At 43.3% G+C, this 18,374-nt stretch overlaps 1 protein-coding gene across 21 annotated transcripts in view; it reads right to left on the bottom strand.

Moving 5' to 3' along the window:
* Positions 1–18,374, bottom strand: part of ppfibp1b (PPFIA binding protein 1b) — a 132,906-nt gene that overhangs the window by 30,436 nt on the left and 84,096 nt on the right. For 14 of the 21 annotated variants that reach the window (XR_011346833.1, XR_011346834.1, XR_011346832.1 and 11 more), the window contains 10 exons: positions 17,934–17,995; positions 17,026–17,113; positions 14,499–14,641; positions 7,690–7,817; positions 6,304–6,366; positions 4,456–4,513; positions 4,301–4,339; positions 4,010–4,039; positions 3,751–3,922; positions 2,526–2,558 (listed from right to left, as the gene is read on the bottom strand). Coding sequence is in view for 9 of the 21 variants with exons in the window: in XM_069904475.1 (XP_069760576.1) it covers positions 2,526–2,558; positions 3,751–3,922; positions 4,010–4,039; positions 4,301–4,339; positions 4,456–4,513; positions 6,304–6,366; positions 7,690–7,817; positions 14,499–14,641; positions 17,026–17,113; positions 17,934–17,995 (816 nt within the window). In the remaining 12 variants the exon portion in view is untranslated. The remainder of the gene's footprint in view (positions 1–2,525; positions 2,559–3,750; positions 3,923–4,009; positions 4,040–4,300; positions 4,340–4,455; positions 4,514–6,303; positions 6,367–7,689; positions 7,818–14,498; positions 14,642–17,025; positions 17,114–17,933; positions 17,996–18,374) is intronic. The other 7 variants (XR_011346837.1, XM_069904478.1, XM_069904482.1 and 4 more) reach the window with 2 other exon arrangements.

The following is an 18,374-nucleotide window of genomic DNA, read 5'->3' as shown; positions in this document are numbered from 1 at the left end:
TCCAGCACCCCTCATACAAATGAGGCCACAGTGAGTAACAAACTCGGGACCCTGGTTTACAAGACCAGTGCTCTACCCACTGAGCTATCGGAGCTACCAGATATCTAAATTTTTAAAAATTTAGATAATACAGCACGGTAACAGGCCTTTTCAGCCCACACCCAATTACATCTAATTGGCCAACTGGAAACAGATGACCTTCTCCTGTCCCTTTTCCACTGGTTTTATCAGCAAACACCGGGATAGAAGTAGGGGTCGAGGTGGTTTATCCCCGGTGTGAAATGATGCAGGTGTGCTGACAGTTTTCTTTTTCCACTGAATCCTGTCCCAGTTAATTCCTGGAACAAGGTGCCAGTGGGAAAGGGGCTAGTGAATGGCTTCATGCTCTTTGATGTTTACATTTCCAATGAATAGACCTGGACCAACCACATGTACTTGCTAGAAAAGAAAGTGCACTAAGGCCTCTACTTTTGTACAAGGAAAAGAAAGTGGTCCTTCACAACTTCTACAGGTGCACCTTCACGAACAAACGAACTGGATCACAGAATGCCATGGAAGCGGATCTGCCCAACATTGGGAGCTGTTGTAAAAGGGAGTGAATGCAGGTTAGAACATTATGCAAGTGAACCACGGAAATCTGCAGAAGTTGTGATTGTAATAAATGCACGGAAATTCTGGAGGATCCCCTATGGACGCTGCAAGACCTGCTGAAATCCTCCAGCATTTCAGTGTTTTTGGAACCTGATGCAAACCTCCCTCCCCTCCATCCACACCAACATACCAAAGGACCCATCTCACCCCATACACACTCTCTCCTTCCATCAGAGAGGCTTAAGAGGTCTAACCAGCTTAATGACGGTTTCTTCCCCACAGCTATCAGGACCCTGAATGAACCCCACAAGTGCTTTCCCATTGCCCTTGCTGTGCACTAATTGATTTTTATACTGCAACTTCACACTCTAATTATGCTCCTACTCTTTAATTCTGTATGGTGGCATGCATGCATGTTAAAGTTGACTTGCTAGATCGCTCATGGATTAAACCTTTTCATTCTATGAGGTATGTGACAATAAATTTGAATTTGAACTAGTTACTTTTCTGCCCAACTAACCAGACCACCCAAAACTTCTTGCGCTCTAAAATCTTCCTCCTCTTCGTTGCCCAAAGTCAATTTGACACCATGTGCAAATGTCTTTACGCTGCTTCTTGCAGTTAAACCCAAATCATAACAAATGACAATAAAAGCAAAGGGCCGAGTACCAACTCCACTGATCAGTTATCCAGTCACAAAACTACACTTTGATCACAGAATTTTCATCAACAAAGGGCCATGGACAATTTTTGATTAATCTCTTCCTAATGAAGGACTGTCTTTGATTTTACTCCCAGTCATTTCAAAATGGCAGCGCTGCTGCTGGAGAGCAGGGAACAGAGAAACAATTCTCCTGCGGGGTCCATCCATCTAGTCTGACTGCCCTTAAAATCCTACGACCGTGGAGTCTAGGCCCAAGAAAACAGGGAAAACAGAAGCAGAGAAGATGACCCACGGTTCAGTGACTACAAGGGTGGACCAGTGAGAGGTTCTGCGGCTTAAGAACCCACACAGGCAGCAGGCTGTTGTTGCGAGGAACTCACATAAGCTGTTGGCTGCTGGAGACTGCAGTCAAGTGACTCACTACAGGCAGCAGGACTGCTGGAGACTGGTTGAAGGAGAACCAGGTCACAGAACTGGGATGCAAGTGGGTGCCGAGGGCGCTGGAGGATTCCTGATCTTGTCGGAGGTTCGGATCTGGAGCTCGGGTTGCCGATGGTTTGGACTGGACTCTGTGCGGCTGCAGAAGCTGGAGTCAAATCCACGGACACTCAGTGACTCTTTTGTTTCTCTTTCTCTAACTGTAAGAGGTGTTTCAGGCAATTTCTGCTGATGGAGAATCTGTCTGCCGTAAAAGGCAATTTTGTGTAATATGACACAGTTTTTATTAATGACAATAAATTGAATCTTTCCATTCACTTTCTTTATTTTTCTAATTTCTGTCTTAATGTCACACCACACTTTCTATAATCTTCTGGGTATCCTGAAGTAGTAACCTCCTGGTATATGGAGTAAGGTATTCAGAGAAAATGAAGGGAATAGAGACTTTTTCTACATGAAGCATGCAGGTTATTGTTCTCTACCACATCCACAACAATGGAATTGCAGTTCACCTTTGAAACTGAGCACCCGAAGCTCTCTGAAATAATCACCCACAAATCAAGCATGCCCCTGATGAAGCAAGCAAATAAATGAGCATGGAAAAATAAATTCTGATGAGTTAACATAAAGCAGCTGATACAATCTCTTCATCTTACAAAAGAACTATTATTGCAGTTTAAAAGTTCATATTGCATCGACCAAGTATTCCAAGATTTGATCAGCTTAAGCTATCTCAATTCTATTAGCTCTGCTGAGGATGACAGGTAGAAAACAGCTGGCACTATGGCCAGAGCAAGGCATTGGTGCAGTCAAACATGCAGCTATACTATACCTAGCATCGGTGCACTTGCACTTCGACTGCGATCTTCAGCCATCCAGAAAATGTTTGTGATCGTGGAGAGCACAGCGACACAGAATATGCGGGATAACAAGGTAAAGTAGACATCAATTTACAGAAACAAACTACTCCAATCAAAGGTCAGGAAAAGCTTACAACATGAACAACATACCACAGAAACACTCAAGCATAGATATTTATATATTAAGAGAACAATTTATTGGTTTGTTGCCCGAAGCGAAACGTCTGAGTAGGCCAATCAGTGCATACGCCTGTGCTGAATGGCCTACTCAGACTTAAGATTATTAATTTTAAAAAATTTAGATATGCAATAGGCCAATTCGGCCCTACCAGTCTGTACCACCCAATTTACACCCCATTAACCTACACCCCAGTAAGTTTTTGAAGGGTGGGAGGAACCTGGAGCACCAGGGAAAACCCACGCAGTCACAGAGAGAACGTACAAACTCCCTATAGACAGCATGGGATTCGAATCCAGGTCTGATCCCGATTACCGGCTCTGTAAAAGCGTGATGCTAACTGCTACACCAGGGTTGATTTTTCTATCGACACCACTCGACTGCATTAACCCTTAATTGCTTTAGGATCTTAAGTTCCATTAAATATATTAGTAAATTTAAATAATTGACAATAAACTTGAACTCGACATAACAATAAGTTGAATGAACAATTGTTGTCAACACTTGTGATCAGGTGTAACACTCAATGATGCACGATTTAGTCCCATAAACCTGGTCGGATACTCCGACAAGTTGAAGAGTCGGAAATAAACTGCATTCATATTCAGACAGGATTACAAGTGATTGGCAATGGACTTGTTTTACATAGCTTAAGTATAAAACAGATTTAATTTGTTTTGGCAGGTATATTTTATATCAGATATTAAATAAGCTAATAATACCCCTAATTAGTTCAAATAAATTTTGAAATGTTTGAAGATATTACACTGATTTCATGGTCCAGATTTAAAGGCAAATGTGGAAATATGAGAATGCTCAGGCAGCCACTGGTTCACCTGCAATATTCCAGTTCACATACAATTCCAATCCTGCTCCACTGCTTTGCTCTCAGTGTTATAGGGAATAGTTAAAATCCAATGTTTTGCTTTGCCAAAGTTACCCACGCGACAAGAACTAAAAATTAAATGTGCAGTATGGACACCAAATTAATATTCTGTGAACTCTTTGTGCCTGCTCACCTAGGTTTGGTGCACCAGCTGTCCGCTTGCCACCTTTGATCTTGAAGAAGCCTCGACCAAAAGAGGATCTTGCCTTCTTGGAGGCAGCACTTTCATCGCCCAGAGAATTGTGATGGCCAGTTGGTTTTGGTGGCAGGGCTGTAAATTTACTAATCTCCAGACATGCTTTGTTCTGGAAGGGTTAAGACAATGATAGACTTTCAACTCAAGAATTGTAAAACATACTTTACGCTCAATCAACAAAACATTCCCAGCTAACCTTGATCAAGAGCAGAATGTTCTCTGCCAGCTGATATTGGATAGAAGAGATGGAGCAGAAAAAAAAGGAAGAAAAACAGCATTAGGAACAAGAGGAAAGACGACTAACTCTATTGTGCAAAATACTCAGGGAGTTCATTACACCTGGAATACAACATTACAACCAGTTAACGTGAAATGACCTGTGATTGCTGAAAGTGCATTCCTTATAATGACTAAAATCAAAGTGCTATCCTCTTGGTCACCAGATGCACATCTCTTCTCAAACCTTCATATGATACAGCAGACATACCTCCAATGCACTTGGCTGTGTCGGTTCCAAGGACAGTTTCTGTTCAAAGGCAAGAGTAATGAATTTTACAACATAGATCAGCACACTTGAACAGCCTTCAGTGATTCACATCTACATTTTTCAATATGCAAGAGCAGATATCAAAACAAACCAACCTTGTTCTCCTCCATGGTCAGGATGTCCACACTACCAGACTTGTGCACATCTGATAATCTGCAACGAGATGTGAGGAACTTACTTCATCATTTCAAATGAAATTAAATGTACGCAGCTCCCTAACTGATGGAGAACAGTTCCTGAACATTTGAAAGTAACGAGAGAAACATAAAAATAGAAATAGGAGCAAGAGGGGCCATTTGGATCTTTGAGCCTGTTCAGTCATTCCTGACATTGCCATTCGATCCTCCATCTCAATACCACACTCATTCTTGAGCTATAAGCCTTTAAGGCTTTAAACATCTACTGACTGAATGCGGGATATCATTTACTGGAGAACTAAATGGGGGTTTAGTGAGAAATTAACACTTAGAAACCTGTGTCAGAAGCTGGACTCTTGGGTCCATTTTAAAGGTTCTTGTATTGATTCCATCAGAGTCCACATTGAGGTTACACATACTGACTGGTTGCATCACCGCCCAATTTGGTAATTCAAATGCTCAAGAACACAGAAGACCCCAGCAGGTAACAAATAAGGCCAGATACATCACAAGCTCTGACCTTGCACCCACTGCCGATGTCGATGTGAGATGCTGCCTCAATAAGGGATCCCCATCATCCCAGTCACAACCACACTGCGACCTTTAGGCAGAAGCCTGAAGGGGCAGTGGAAATTCAGACATTGTCTTCATTTGGAATAGAGGCTGATAGATTTCTGGATACAACCAGAAGAGGGATATTGGATAGTTGCAGGGGATCATCAGCCATGACTTTGATGAATGGCAGAGTAGGCTCAATTCCAACGCCACCTACAAGTTCGCTGATGACACCACAGAATCACAAACAGCAATGAGGAAGTGTGCAGGAGGGAGAGAGATCAGCTCGTTGAATGGTGCAACGACAACAACCTTGAGATCAACATCAGCAAAACCAAGGAGATGATTGTGGACTTCAGGAGGAAGTCAGGGGAACACGACCCAGTCCTCACTGAAGGCTTAGTAGTGGAGAGGGTCAAGAACTTCAAATTCCTGACTGTCAACATCTCTGAGGATCTGTCCTGGAGCCATGTGGATGCAATCACAAAGAAGGCTCACCAGTGGCTATAGTTTGTGAGGTGTCTGAGGAGATTCAGAATGTCACTGATGTCTCTCATAAACTTCTACAGGTGGACCGTGGAGAGCATTCTGACTGGTTCATCACTGCCTGGTGTGGAGGTGCCAACTCTCAGCACAAGAATAAACTCCAGAGGTTTGTGAACTTGGCCTGCGACTTCACTCCTTAGAGGTCACCTACAGGAGGCGGTGTCTTAAAAAAGCAGCCTCTATCCTCAAAGATCCCCATCACCCAGGCCATGCCGTCTTCGCTCTGCTACCATTGGGATAAAGGTACAGGAGTCTAAAGATGAGCACTCAGTGGCACAAGGACAGCTTCTTCCCCACTGCCATCAGATTCCTGAATAATCAATGAACCAAAGACACGGCCTCATTTATTGTGCACAATTATTTTAATTTTTTTTTACAGTAATGTCGTAAGATGGTTACAATATGAACGTTTGCTCGATAACGCTGCTGCAAATTTCAGGACTTGTTCATGACAATAAATTCTGATTCTGAAAAGGCCAGATGATCTGGAGTTTCTAATTCTTGGTCTTGTGTAACCTGCATTTATTTTATATTAGTGAAAAAAAGACCTACAATCAGAATCTCAAACTTTGCAAATGAGCTCAATTTGATAGCATATCGTAAACTTTTCAGACTGGCAATAATACAAATAACCTGGACCTGACCAGTTTTTAACCTTCAGATCCACACTGATGTAAAATGATCTACTGCTTGCCTTCTACTTACATGGGACTGTCACATATGACAGTTTCTTCAACTAATGAAGAGATGTCACTTGGTTGTTTTTCGCTGCAGAAAAATACAAATTTACACTTGGTTACATTACAAATTAAAGTCATAGAATTATTAGGCCCAACTTGTCCAGACTGACAATGGACATTCTTCTGTGTTCACCCCATCCCCAACAATCAAGTCCATGGCTTTCTGTGTCAAGGTTACTCAAGTCCTCATCCAGATACTTAAATGGTGTCAGCGACTCTGCTCCCACCCCTCTCTAGCAGCATGTTCCATGTTCTCATCACTTTCTGGGAGAAGGTCCCCCTCAGATCCCCTCAATTACTTGCCCATTTCCCTAAACCCACTTTCTCTATCATCTACCTCTGATATGGGACATCTTTTTGCTGTCTGCACCATCTATACCTCTCAGGATTTCGGGTCCCCTCTTGTTGCTCCAGGGAGAACAAGCTAGTTCTAGCCTCTCCTCACTAATTGCAAAGCTCCAACTCAGGCAATGTCCTGGTGAATCTCTTCTGCACCCACTCTAGGGCAATCACATCCTCCGACCATGGAGACAAAAGCTGAGACCTGACTGTGGCTTTGTATCGTTGCAGCATAATCTCCCTCCTTCTGTATTTCATATTCTGACTAGTGAAGGTCAGTATGCCACGTGTCTTCCAAACCATGTTACCTACCTGCAATACCACCTTGAAAGATTTAGGGACTTGTACTCCAAGGTCTATTTTTTCCCCACAATATCCCCAACTCCCTCACAATTTATGATGTCCTAGCTTCATTAATACTCCCACAATACATCACCTTGCATGGTGTGGATTGAACACCACGTGTGATTTTGCAGCACATTTCACATTAATATCACTGTGTAATCCATACTACCTTCACACTATCAGTGACTCTCTCAATTGTTTAATAGCTTGTGAATTTTCTAATCTTTGCCCCAACTCCCTGATTACTGCCTGTTCTCTTTGCTACCTTTTGGAAAGAAGGTACAGAAGCCTGAAGACTACCACTTTCAACATCAAATGGCTATCAGACTCTTGAACCTCCCCTTACCACCCTAACTATAAACTTCTCCAGCACCACAAAAATATTGTCTGGACTATTGAAATGACAATATTTTTTCTTACATTAACTGTAACTGTTTACCCATCTTTTAAATTTATTATTGTATTGGGAAGGTGACAGCACTGCCCCTAACTAGTTGAGGTAGCACCGGCTGCCAATCACAGTTGGGTTCCGCCCCACCCATTACTGCACACACTTCTTTAGTACTCAAACAACATCCCTCATGTCCAGGAAGGCAACCACTGCCACCACACTCTGCTGTCACAATGCACCACCTCAAGTCAGATCATCAAAGCAAAACTCTGTTACCCAATGTCAGGCTTTGTTTCAGCTTCTGTCTCCATCTTCTTATCCATCTGCTCAGCACAGCCTTTTGGAGTAGATGATATCATTGGTATTGGGACTTGAAGCACACTGGTGTGGATCTGAACTGGTTCCTAAAACACAATTAGTAAATCATTAACTTTTTACAGACAATGCTGTAGTCTTGACCCATTATTCTGTCCTAACCCACCTAGAGAACAATGTCTCATATGCCAGACTGCTGTTCATGGACTTCAGCTCAGCATTTAACACTATCATACTTCAGAAGCTTGTGGATAAATTGTCTTGCTGGGAATCAACATCCCTCTCTGCAACTGAATTTTGGACTTCTTGACTGAAAGTCCCCAGTTTATTGGGGTTGGGATAGCAGAGCAATGAAAGCGCTGATGATCAGGATTGGGGTTTGAATCCCACACCGTCTGTAAGGAGTTTGTATATTGTCCCCACGCCTGTGTGTGTTTCCACCGGGTGCTCTGGTTTTCTCCCACCATTGAAATATACTGAGGTTGTAGGTTAATGGGTGTAATTTGGCAGCGTGGGCCAAAATGGCCTGAAGGCATGGGCTCGTGGGCCAAAATGGCCTGAAGGCATGGGCTCGTGGGCCAAAATGGCCTGAAGGCATGGGCTCGTGGGCCAAAATGGCCTGAAGGCATGGGCTCGTGGGCCTGAAGGCATGGGCTCGTGGGCCTGAAGGCATGGGCTCGTGGGCCAAAATGGCCTGATGGCATGGGCTCGTGGGCCAAAATGGCCTGATGGCATGGGCTCGTGGGCCAAAATGGCCTGATGGCATGGGCTCGTGGGCCAAAATGGCCTGATGGCATGGGCTCGTGGGCCAAAATGGCCTGATGGCATGGGCTCGTGGGCCAAAATGGCCTGATGGCATGGGCTCGTGGGCCAAAATGGCCTGATGGCATGGGCTCGTGGGTCAAAATGGCCGGATGGCATGGGCTCGTGGGCCAAAATGGCCGGTTGGCATGGGCTCGTGGGCCAAAATGGCCGGTTGGCATGGGCTCGTGGGCCAAAATGGCCGGTTGGCATGGGCTCGTGGGCCAAAATGGCCGGTTGGCATGGGCTCGTGGGCCAAAATGGCCGGTTGGCATGGGCTCGTGGGCCAAAATGGCCGGTTGGCATGGGCTCGTGGGCCAAAATGGCCGGTTGGCATGGGCTCGTGGGCCAAAATGGCCGGTTGGCATGGGCTCGTGGGCCAAAATGGCCGGTTGGCATGGGCTCGTGGGCCAAAATGGCCGGTTGGCATGGGCTCGTGGGCCAAAATGGCCGGTTGGCATGGGCTCGTGGGCCAAAATGGCCGGTTGGCATGGGCTCGTGGGCCAAAATGGCCGGTTGGCATGGGCTCGTGGGCCAAAATGGCCGGTTGGCATGGGCTCGTGGGCCAAAATGGCCGGTTGGCATGGGCTCGTGGGCCAAAATGGCCGGTTGGCATGGGCTCGTGGGCCAAAATGGCCGGTTGGCATGGGCTCGTGGGCCAAAATGGCCGGTTGGCATGGGCTCGTGGGCCAAAATGGCCGGTTGGCATGGGCTCGTGGGCCAAAATGGCCGGTTGGCATGGGCTCGTGGGCCAAAATGGCCGGTTGGCATGGGCTCGTGGGCCAAAATGGCCGGTTGGCATGGGCTCGTGGGCCAAAATGGCCGGTTGGCATGGGCTCGTGGGCCAAAATGGCCGGTTGGCATGGGCTCGTGGGCCAAAATGGCCGGTTGGCATGGGCTCGTGGGCCAAAATGGCCGGTTGGCATGGGCTCGTGGGCCAAAATGGCCGGTTGGCATGGGCTCGTGGGCCAAAATGGCCGGTTGGCATGGGCTCGTGGGCCAAAATGGCCGGTTGGCATGGGCTCGTGGGCCAAAATGGCCGGTTGGCATGGGCTCGTGGGCCAAAATGGCCGGTTGGCATGGGCTCGTGGGCCAAAATGGCCGGTTAGCATGGGCTCGTGGGCCAAAATGGCCGGTTAGCATGGGCTCGTGGGCCAAAATGGCCGGTTAGCATGGGCTCGTGGGCCAAAATGGCCGGTTAGCATGGACTATCAGGGGCTCGTGGGCCAAAATGGCCTGTTATCATGGGTTAGCATTGGCTCGTGGGCCAAAATAGCCTGTTATCATGGGCTAGCATGGGCTCCTGGGCCAAAATGGCCGGTTATCATGGGCTCATGGGCCAAATGGCCTGTTATGGGCTAGCATGGACTCATGGGCCAAAATGGCCTGTTATCATGGGCTAGCATGCGCTCGTGGGCCAAAATGGCCTGTTATCATGCTGAATATCTAAATTTAAATTTGGTAGTAAATCCTCCAAGTCCCATCACGCTGAACACTTGTGCTCCAGAGGGTTCCCATTCAAATTGTTTCTGTTCATGCAGCTGACTCGCAACTGCTTTGCCAGATTTAGTTCCAACAGAATCATCCAGTTTGTGGTTGATGCAACAGTAATTGGTCTCATCCGCAACAATGAATCAGCTCACAGAGGGGAGGTCAGGAGGCTCATAAAATGGTGTGAGAATAACAACTAGAGTCTTAACATGGACAAAGGAGATGGCTGTGCACTTCAGGAGTACAAAGGTCGACTATTCTCCATTACCATCAATGGTTCTGTCATGGAGAGTGGAGAGCACAAATTTCTTTGGTGTGCATACAAATGATGACTTATCCTGGACTCGCAACACCTCGTCATTGGTAAGGAAAGTGCTGCAGCGGCTACACTTCCTAAGCAGGTTAAGGATGGCAAGGCTACCAGCCTCCCTCATTGACAACCTTGTACAGGAGCCCAATTGAGTGTCCTGTCTGGTTGCATCATTGGTATGGTAGCTGCAAAGCATAAGACTGGAAGTCTGTACAGAGGATCATTAAAACAGCCAAAAAGATGACTGGGGGGGGGGGGGTCTCCCTTTCCTCTATTGGCATTTACCAGGAACAATGCTTGAATAGGAATCAAAGAATTATAGAAAACTCCTTCCATCCAGCACACAGCATCTTTGATCCACCATCAAGGAGGTACAGGAGCATCAAAATCAGAATCAGGTCTGTCAGGCAGGGATATAGCTTCTTCCCAGAGGCTGAGAGATTGATGGACAGTATCCCCAACTGACTAAATTGTCCCAAAATATTTATATTTCAGAGTTATGTCAAAGTTCATACAACCAAGATTATTTTTTCTGTGGTGAGGCAGAATTACCACTAATTGGTATTATAACTAATATCTTTATGTGTGTATGCACCATGGTTGGGTTCCACATGTACAGGCAGATGATAATAAACTTGAACTATAAGCATTTTGCAATGTCTGTGCAGTTTATCTCAAAACAGAACGCACTTTTTTCTTAAATCAGCTATAAATGCCAATAATGACACAATGTACAAAATTATACTAGCAAGAACTAAAAATTAAATTTAAAAATAATAATTTCAGCTACAGACTTTTCATCAAATATTACTGTACACATTGGTTTTCTTCTCTCGCGCACATGCTCTTCAATTACTGTTATTCCATAACTTTTTTTTATAAATTAGACATATAGCATGGTAACAGGCCCTTCCAGCCTACAATCTCCTGACCCCCTGTTCTCTAGATAAATCCATCACTGCATTAATTCTCTGCCTGGGCACTCTCTAACCAGATGGCATTAATATCAACCCCTCCAGTTTCTACTAGCCTACTCTCTGTTCTCTCTCCCTTCTGTCCCTTTCCTCCAGCTTGCCAACCCCTTCCCTCTCTACTCACAGAGCCATCATCCTTCCCTCTGTTTGCTGGTGTGCCCTCCTTCCCTTATCCACTCATTACCTCCTGCCTGTGGAACTAGGCTCCTTCCCCCACCATTTTCTTTGAACACCTGCCAACATTTTTCCGTACTTTGATGAAGGGTTCAAGCCCTAAACATTGGTTCTGTATCTTGATCTTTGCTCTATAAAGGACACTGTTTGACCAGCTGAGTTTTTGCTATTTAAATCAATCCCATCAACCTGAACATTGTCTGTCTCCTTCTATCCTTGACCTGTTCATCTGCCTGTCTAAATGCATCTTAAATGCTGACATTATAACTGTAAATATCCACATTATGGTTATTTAGAAAACAGTTATTTTACATAATTTTCTGCACGATTCAATTTTAGATTTGTATCCAATAATAAGGGTAATCATATTCATAAAAAGAGATTGGTCTCGGTTTTTGAAAGGAGTACAGTAATCGTGATCAATCACACAGGAAATGCAGAAGTCGGTTGGCTATTTATGGGAGTTTACAGTGCCCGAGGGAACTAAGAGCAGATAATCAGTTTTAGTGATTTGAATGAGGGACAGACAGAGTAAAGCTACCCCGATCTTTCAAATTCCCTCATGGAATGTTTTACATTCAGCAAAAAGGATGGGTGTGGGCCTCTTGGCTGGGTTTAATGTCCCTTGTGAAGTGACTTGAAACCAACTATGCTAACCACAGATCAGATCTAGTTGCACTACACTGCTCTGTAAGTTGCAATTAGAGGTCACATCATTGGAAAATGGCACGGAAATTGTGATGGTTATTTTTAATTTATTTACCAATTCCCAAAAAAGAATACTGTGCCATCATTCCAAACACATGGAATCTCAATTCTCAAACATCTCACATTTCTTTGGTTAACAAACTATCCAATCCTTTTAAATTGTCTGCAGGCAATCTGTTCACTCGCAATGGTCTTTCCATGTCTTTCCAGGAGATACTTGCTTTTCAGTGCACATCCTGCTCAACTTTGTCTGGATTAGGCACCACACACTCTGGGAAACAGCACTGTGGACATGGATTTTTACAGTGGAGATCCAACATGGATCTTGTATGTGATTACTGGGGATCAACTTGGACCTCTCATGTAACAATCTTTACAGTTTACCTCCTACCAGTGCCTGATGGTGACTTAACGCTTTCATACACTGGATTTGTGAACCAAAGTGGGGAATGTCAATTAGACCAGAAGACATAGGATCAGAAACAGGGTATTCAGCCCATCGAATCTGTCCTGCCAATTAACCAGGATCCAATTTCTTTTTTTTGAATATTTATTTATAATTATTCAGACTCAAACAGTGTCAACAATCCATAATAATAAAACCACACTACATTTTCCAATTATATACAAGCTTCACAGTTGAGTCCAATTTTTACCCCCTCTCATTCCCACGTCCCCATTCATATAACCAGAGACAAAATTAAATAGACAATTACCCTGAAAAGAGAGACAGCAACAATAATTTAGTCCTCGTCTCCTATTCCTGTAACATTTTACAGTGTCCCTTTTCATTTCAGACGCAAGGACCAAAAAAAAAAACAATTACATATAAAAATTCTTATGAAAAAGTAAGAACAAATTCAATGAAAAGACAGAAATCGTAGGATTCGTCAGGACCCCACCGCCGGCCCCCAGGTCTTTAAATTTTCATGACTCAATCTAATTAAGAAGGATGAATTCCTCCTCCCCCTTCCCCACCCCAAGGAGTGGGGTAGACGGGAACAGACAGAATGATGAAGCACAAGGAACCACACTATATCTTTGCCCCTATAAAATGCAGGTACAGTTGCCAAATTTTGAGGAAGGTGTCATATTTCCTCCTTAAGTTATAGTCAATTTTCTCCAGGGGACACAGCTCTGCATTTCCGCATTCCAGCGCGCAATGCCAAAATGAGAGTCCGACTTCCAAGTAACCACTATGCACTTCCTGGCCACCACCAAAGCAATCAACACAAATTGGATTTGAAATTTGGACAGCTTCATTGTAAGTCTCATGTCCATGAGTTTCCCAACAGGAACAACTCTGGTTCCTGTGGAAACTCTTTACCTATGATTTAATCGAGGACCTCACCTTGGAGCATGATTAGTTTGAGTGCACAAAGGTCCCCGTCTCTATACCTCACCTAAAACACTGATCTGCAATTTCTGGCTTAGCGTTGTTCAATTTCTGTGGCGTAGAGTACAACTGGTGCAGAAAATTATGCTGCACCAGCCTGTATTGAGTGTTAATAATTGTGGACATGCTGTCACAACACAGGTCCGACGAGCATCTTTCATCAATCGCTACACCCAAGTCTAACTCCCACCTTTGCCTAGATTTAAAACCTGACTTTGGGCTCTCGTCTTGGAGTAAGAAATATATTGCTGCAATAAACTTATGCACGTTCCCCTTTTGAATCAGGGCTTCCATGCCAGCTGATCCATTTTCCCCACTCAGCCCCACTCCCCAGCCTTCTCCCCAAAACCTCTGATGCCCTGGCTAATCAAGAATCTATCAATCTCTGCCTTAAAATATGGTACACCCAATGAGCTGGCCTCCACAACCGCCTTGGCAGCAAATTCCACGATTCACCACCCTCTAGGTAAAGAAATTTACCTCTGCATTTCTGTTTTGTGTACAACCTTCAATCCTGAATTCCTAATGGATGATGTCCACTGCCTCAACCATGAGAAACTAAAACACTGATTACTGCAAACATACAATAAAAACACAAGGTGTTTCTCTCACCACAGATCTTGTTTGATCTGGCAAATATTTCCAGCATTGTTTTCTGTTGCTCTCAAGATGCGTTGGCAGTGATGAAGAAGTGGGAACCAAATATATATCTCGTTTTTATTTTATTCAAAGTTTTCAAGTGTCAACTTTCATATTCCCAATTCTATCAGATCTCCCCCACCCCCATCCAAGAGAAGTGTGTGAATCTATTTCCTGGATACAGTATCACAATTTTTGTTGTCCTTCTCTTTTACAAAGAACCAACGTACAACATTTTAATTTTTCACAGCAGTACAAAGTGAAATTTCAGACTTACCATTTCTAGCACTGGGACTGAAGTCATGTTGTCAGCTGCAGGCGATGGGGTTGTGGGAGAAGCCAGCTCCATCTCCAATACTTCACTGCTGTTAACTCCTGAAGATCCCCCAATGAGGCTTTTATCATTCTCACCTTCTTTTGCTTTGAGTAAAATATTGATCATCAAGTGTGAAACTTTGATTTCATACCTAGTGTACTCCTTGTTGCAGGAATAATTTCCTGACAAATCATTTTTCTTTTCTCACATTTACATGTTGTAATAGGAAGTAAATTCATTCAATTTTGGGAAATATTTATGTTTTAATAAAGAACTGGCTTCAAAAAAGTCAGTAATGAACATGACATTGTGCCCTAATGCCTTTGAATCGAGTGGTTTGTCACTTGTACTGAGATACAGAGAAAAGTTGTGTTTTGCTTGCTATCCAGTCAAGTCAACCCATACTTGAGTGCAAAATAAAACGAAAGTGCAGAGTTTTGTGTTACAAAGAAAGGTTTACCGGTAGTTATAAACAGCGTAAGGACACAAAGAGAGGTCCATTCAATAGTCTGATCATAGCAAGAAAAAAAAAACTGTCCTTGAATCTGGTGGTGCATCTTCTGCCCAATGGGATGGGGGAAAAGAAATTGTTAAGAGGATGGGATGGTGGCCCTTTAATATGTTGGCTGCTTTCCCAAGGTAGCAGGAAGTGTAGACAGTTGATGGATGGGAGACTAGTTTGTGTCCACAACTCTCCGTTCTGCTATTCCACATTTAAAACCCTTCAACTGATGGTTTTGAAGAATGAAACCATTCCTAAAGGTTCTTTTCAAACAGCAGAATGTTATCAGTGTGACACATTACTGGATAAATGACAGAAGTAAGACAAAGAAAGTGTAATTTTTCTAGTGCAATTGCAAGAAGATGGCAGAACAGAGGCAGGCATAAGTGAAGGCCATTGACACGACAGGTGGAATATGATGTGGAAAATTATGAAGTACGGTAATAAACTCTGAAGAAAAAAGTACTTTAGGACGGCACAGTTGGTGTAGCAGGTAACACACCTTTACAGCGCCAGCGATCGGGACCAGATTGGGAGTTAAGTCTCGCACCGTCTGTAAGGAGCTTCTACCTTCTCCCCATGTCTGCGTGGGTTTTACCCGAGGGCTGTAGTTTCCTCCTACTGTTCAAAATGTATTGGGGATTGTAGTTTAATGGGGTGCAATTGGGTGGCACGGACTCGTGGGCCAAAATGGCCCGTCTAAATTTTTTTTTTAAAGTTACTGTATAGGAATTGTTAAAATAGTGAGATAATGAAAATGTTCGTTATCAGAAGACTCTAGTGTACATGAACCACTGAAAGTTAACATTCAGATTTAGCAGAATTAGGAAGGCAACTGGTATAAAGGCTTGTGTTGCTTTGAAAGATGCCTGACTACAATTATGCATGGTCCTGGTGACACAGCAATTACATACCATGTGAAAGAACAGTCTTCCTAGTTAAGAAAAAAATATACTTGTATCACGGAGTTGAACAAAAGTTCACGGGATTGATTCTTGGTATGGCAGATGTGTCACAAGAGATGAGGCAGTCAGAGGAGGTTCACTAGGTTGATTCTGGAGATGAGGGGTTAACCTATGAGGAGAGAATGAGTCACCTGGGACTATACTCACTGAAATTCAGAAGAATGAGAGGGGATCTTTCAAAGCATATGGAATTATGAAAGGGATAAATGAGATGGAGGCAGGAAGACTATTGCCACTGGTTAGTGAGACTAGAGCTAGGGAATGCAGTCTCAAGAAATTGGGGTGTAGATTTAGGACTGAGATGAGAGAGAGTAGTGAATCTGGAATTCTCTGCCGAGAAGAGGTTGAGGCTCTCATTAAATATATTTAATATATAATTAGAAAGAATAAATAATATTTATTAATTATATTTATATTATAAATATATCAAATATATTTATTTTACATATTTGTATTTCTATTATAAATATATGGAACAATACATTTGCAATAGAAGTCTGTTGAAAACCTACCTCAACCTCCCCAACACCAATTTTTGTCTCATCTATAATTGTTCCTTGCCCTTTATACGTTCACATCCAAGTTAATGTAATCATAAATAGCAAAGGTTTTGGGATAGATCAGTGCAGTACACCACTAGAAGCCAGACTTAAAATTTGAAATACATTCTTCCACCACCCTCTGCCTGATAACACCAACCAATGTTTGGATCTAATTAGCCAGCTCCCCTTGATCCCACATGCCTTTACCTTCTGCATCAGAACAATCGCACTTTCCTCATCAACTCCTTGCCTTGCTCTCAAACGACCGTCATTAGTCAGTCACGACTTGGCTTCACAAATCAATGCTGGCTTTCCCTAATCGTTCCTGCTCATTTTGTCCAGGACAGTCTCTAGAACATTCCCTGTCACTGGTCTGTCGCTATTGCCCTGTTGTGAGCAAGGGTGCAACATATGCAATTTACCAGTCCTCTAGCACTGGCTCTATCACTACTGATGTTTGGGCTACATGGCCAACGCACCTTTCTTACTATGTGTCACAGACATCACCATATCTTGCACCTTCTTGTATCTGTTCAAAGACTGTCGCAATTCTTCTATCTTCCGATCCTATATAAAAAAACGTTGAGAAATTGAACTGCATGGTAACATTATACAACAATTCCAGAGCCAGTTTTACCCCTGCATGACTCCTGCATGATGTTTGAAATTTTTATTTGAGAATCCAGTACCAATACCTTCGTGTACACAAATAGCAGCAGGAGTGAACAGCAGGGATGACAACCCCAAGATTATTTTATAAATTTTGAAACATGGCCTTTGGCAAAGTGCCATGATTATACTAATTAAAGACAGCAATCTAAATTTATCTCTAATCTGCCTTAATTTCCCATTGGACTAGAAAGAAGAATTCAGGACAATCGAGACCAGTGGTCCTCAATCTCCTCTCACCCACTGACCTCCTTGCAAGTTCCTTACTTCCTGCACACCATCCATTACAGACCACAGTGGGGAGGGTGGCAAGCTTCAACCCCTTCCCAGTCCACCTCCAGGATTTGGTGGGAATTTTGTTTTTGAGAATTTATTTTTGCAGCCACGTTTTACATTTTTACTTGTCCATGATAAAAGTATAGTCTTTGCAGAACACGCACACCATTAGTGTCTATGGACATCAGGTTGAGAAATACTGATCCACAGGATTTTGTGATTATTTTTCTAATTTTATCAATCACAGGCTTTGAAACATTTCAAAACCAATATACAGTAGTACCTTTCCATATCTACAGCATTGAACAGAATTCAGTTCATGCTACCTACAGTCTTCGTAGGAGCATCTTTTGAACTGGCTCAAGTGCTACATGGCAAGGGAGCTAAACCTTGTCAACACTACCCATTATTCACCCATGAATGAAATTAATCTTAAACTCACCTTCTCTTCATTTGCTGACATTAATGACTCCACAGCCTTTTTCATGTTATGGACTTCAAGATCTGAAAAGATCAGGTACAAAATTCAATACGATGACTTTATATTAATATGTCCTTGCTTTGGGAGAACACCAACTACATACAAGCAAAACTGCAAAAAGAAGCTTTGATTCACATTCCTTTAATACGTTATTAAATATTTCAACCCTACGCACATTAAATGCAACATTAAAGGTGTTAGATTACATGCAGTAAATAGACATTCACAAGCAGCTCATCCTCTGGGGCAAGTGTGTTTCCAGTTGATGGGAACCAGGACTCCTGGTAGATTGAAAGTATTCTTTAAAGGAGCAACTCTGAACCGTCTTCTCTGATGTAATGTTATTATATCTACATTTCTGTCCTTCTAAATTGGAAATATTAAACAATAACGTGGAAATTT

Source organism: Narcine bancroftii, chromosome 11 (assembly GCF_036971445.1).
Source record: "Narcine bancroftii isolate sNarBan1 chromosome 11, sNarBan1.hap1, whole genome shotgun sequence".
In the NCBI taxonomy this organism is placed as follows: Eukaryota; Metazoa; Chordata; class Chondrichthyes; order Torpediniformes; family Narcinidae; genus Narcine; species Narcine bancroftii.
The sequence above is the reverse complement of the archived record's forward strand: the minus strand, read 5'-3'. Positions and strand labels throughout refer to the sequence as shown.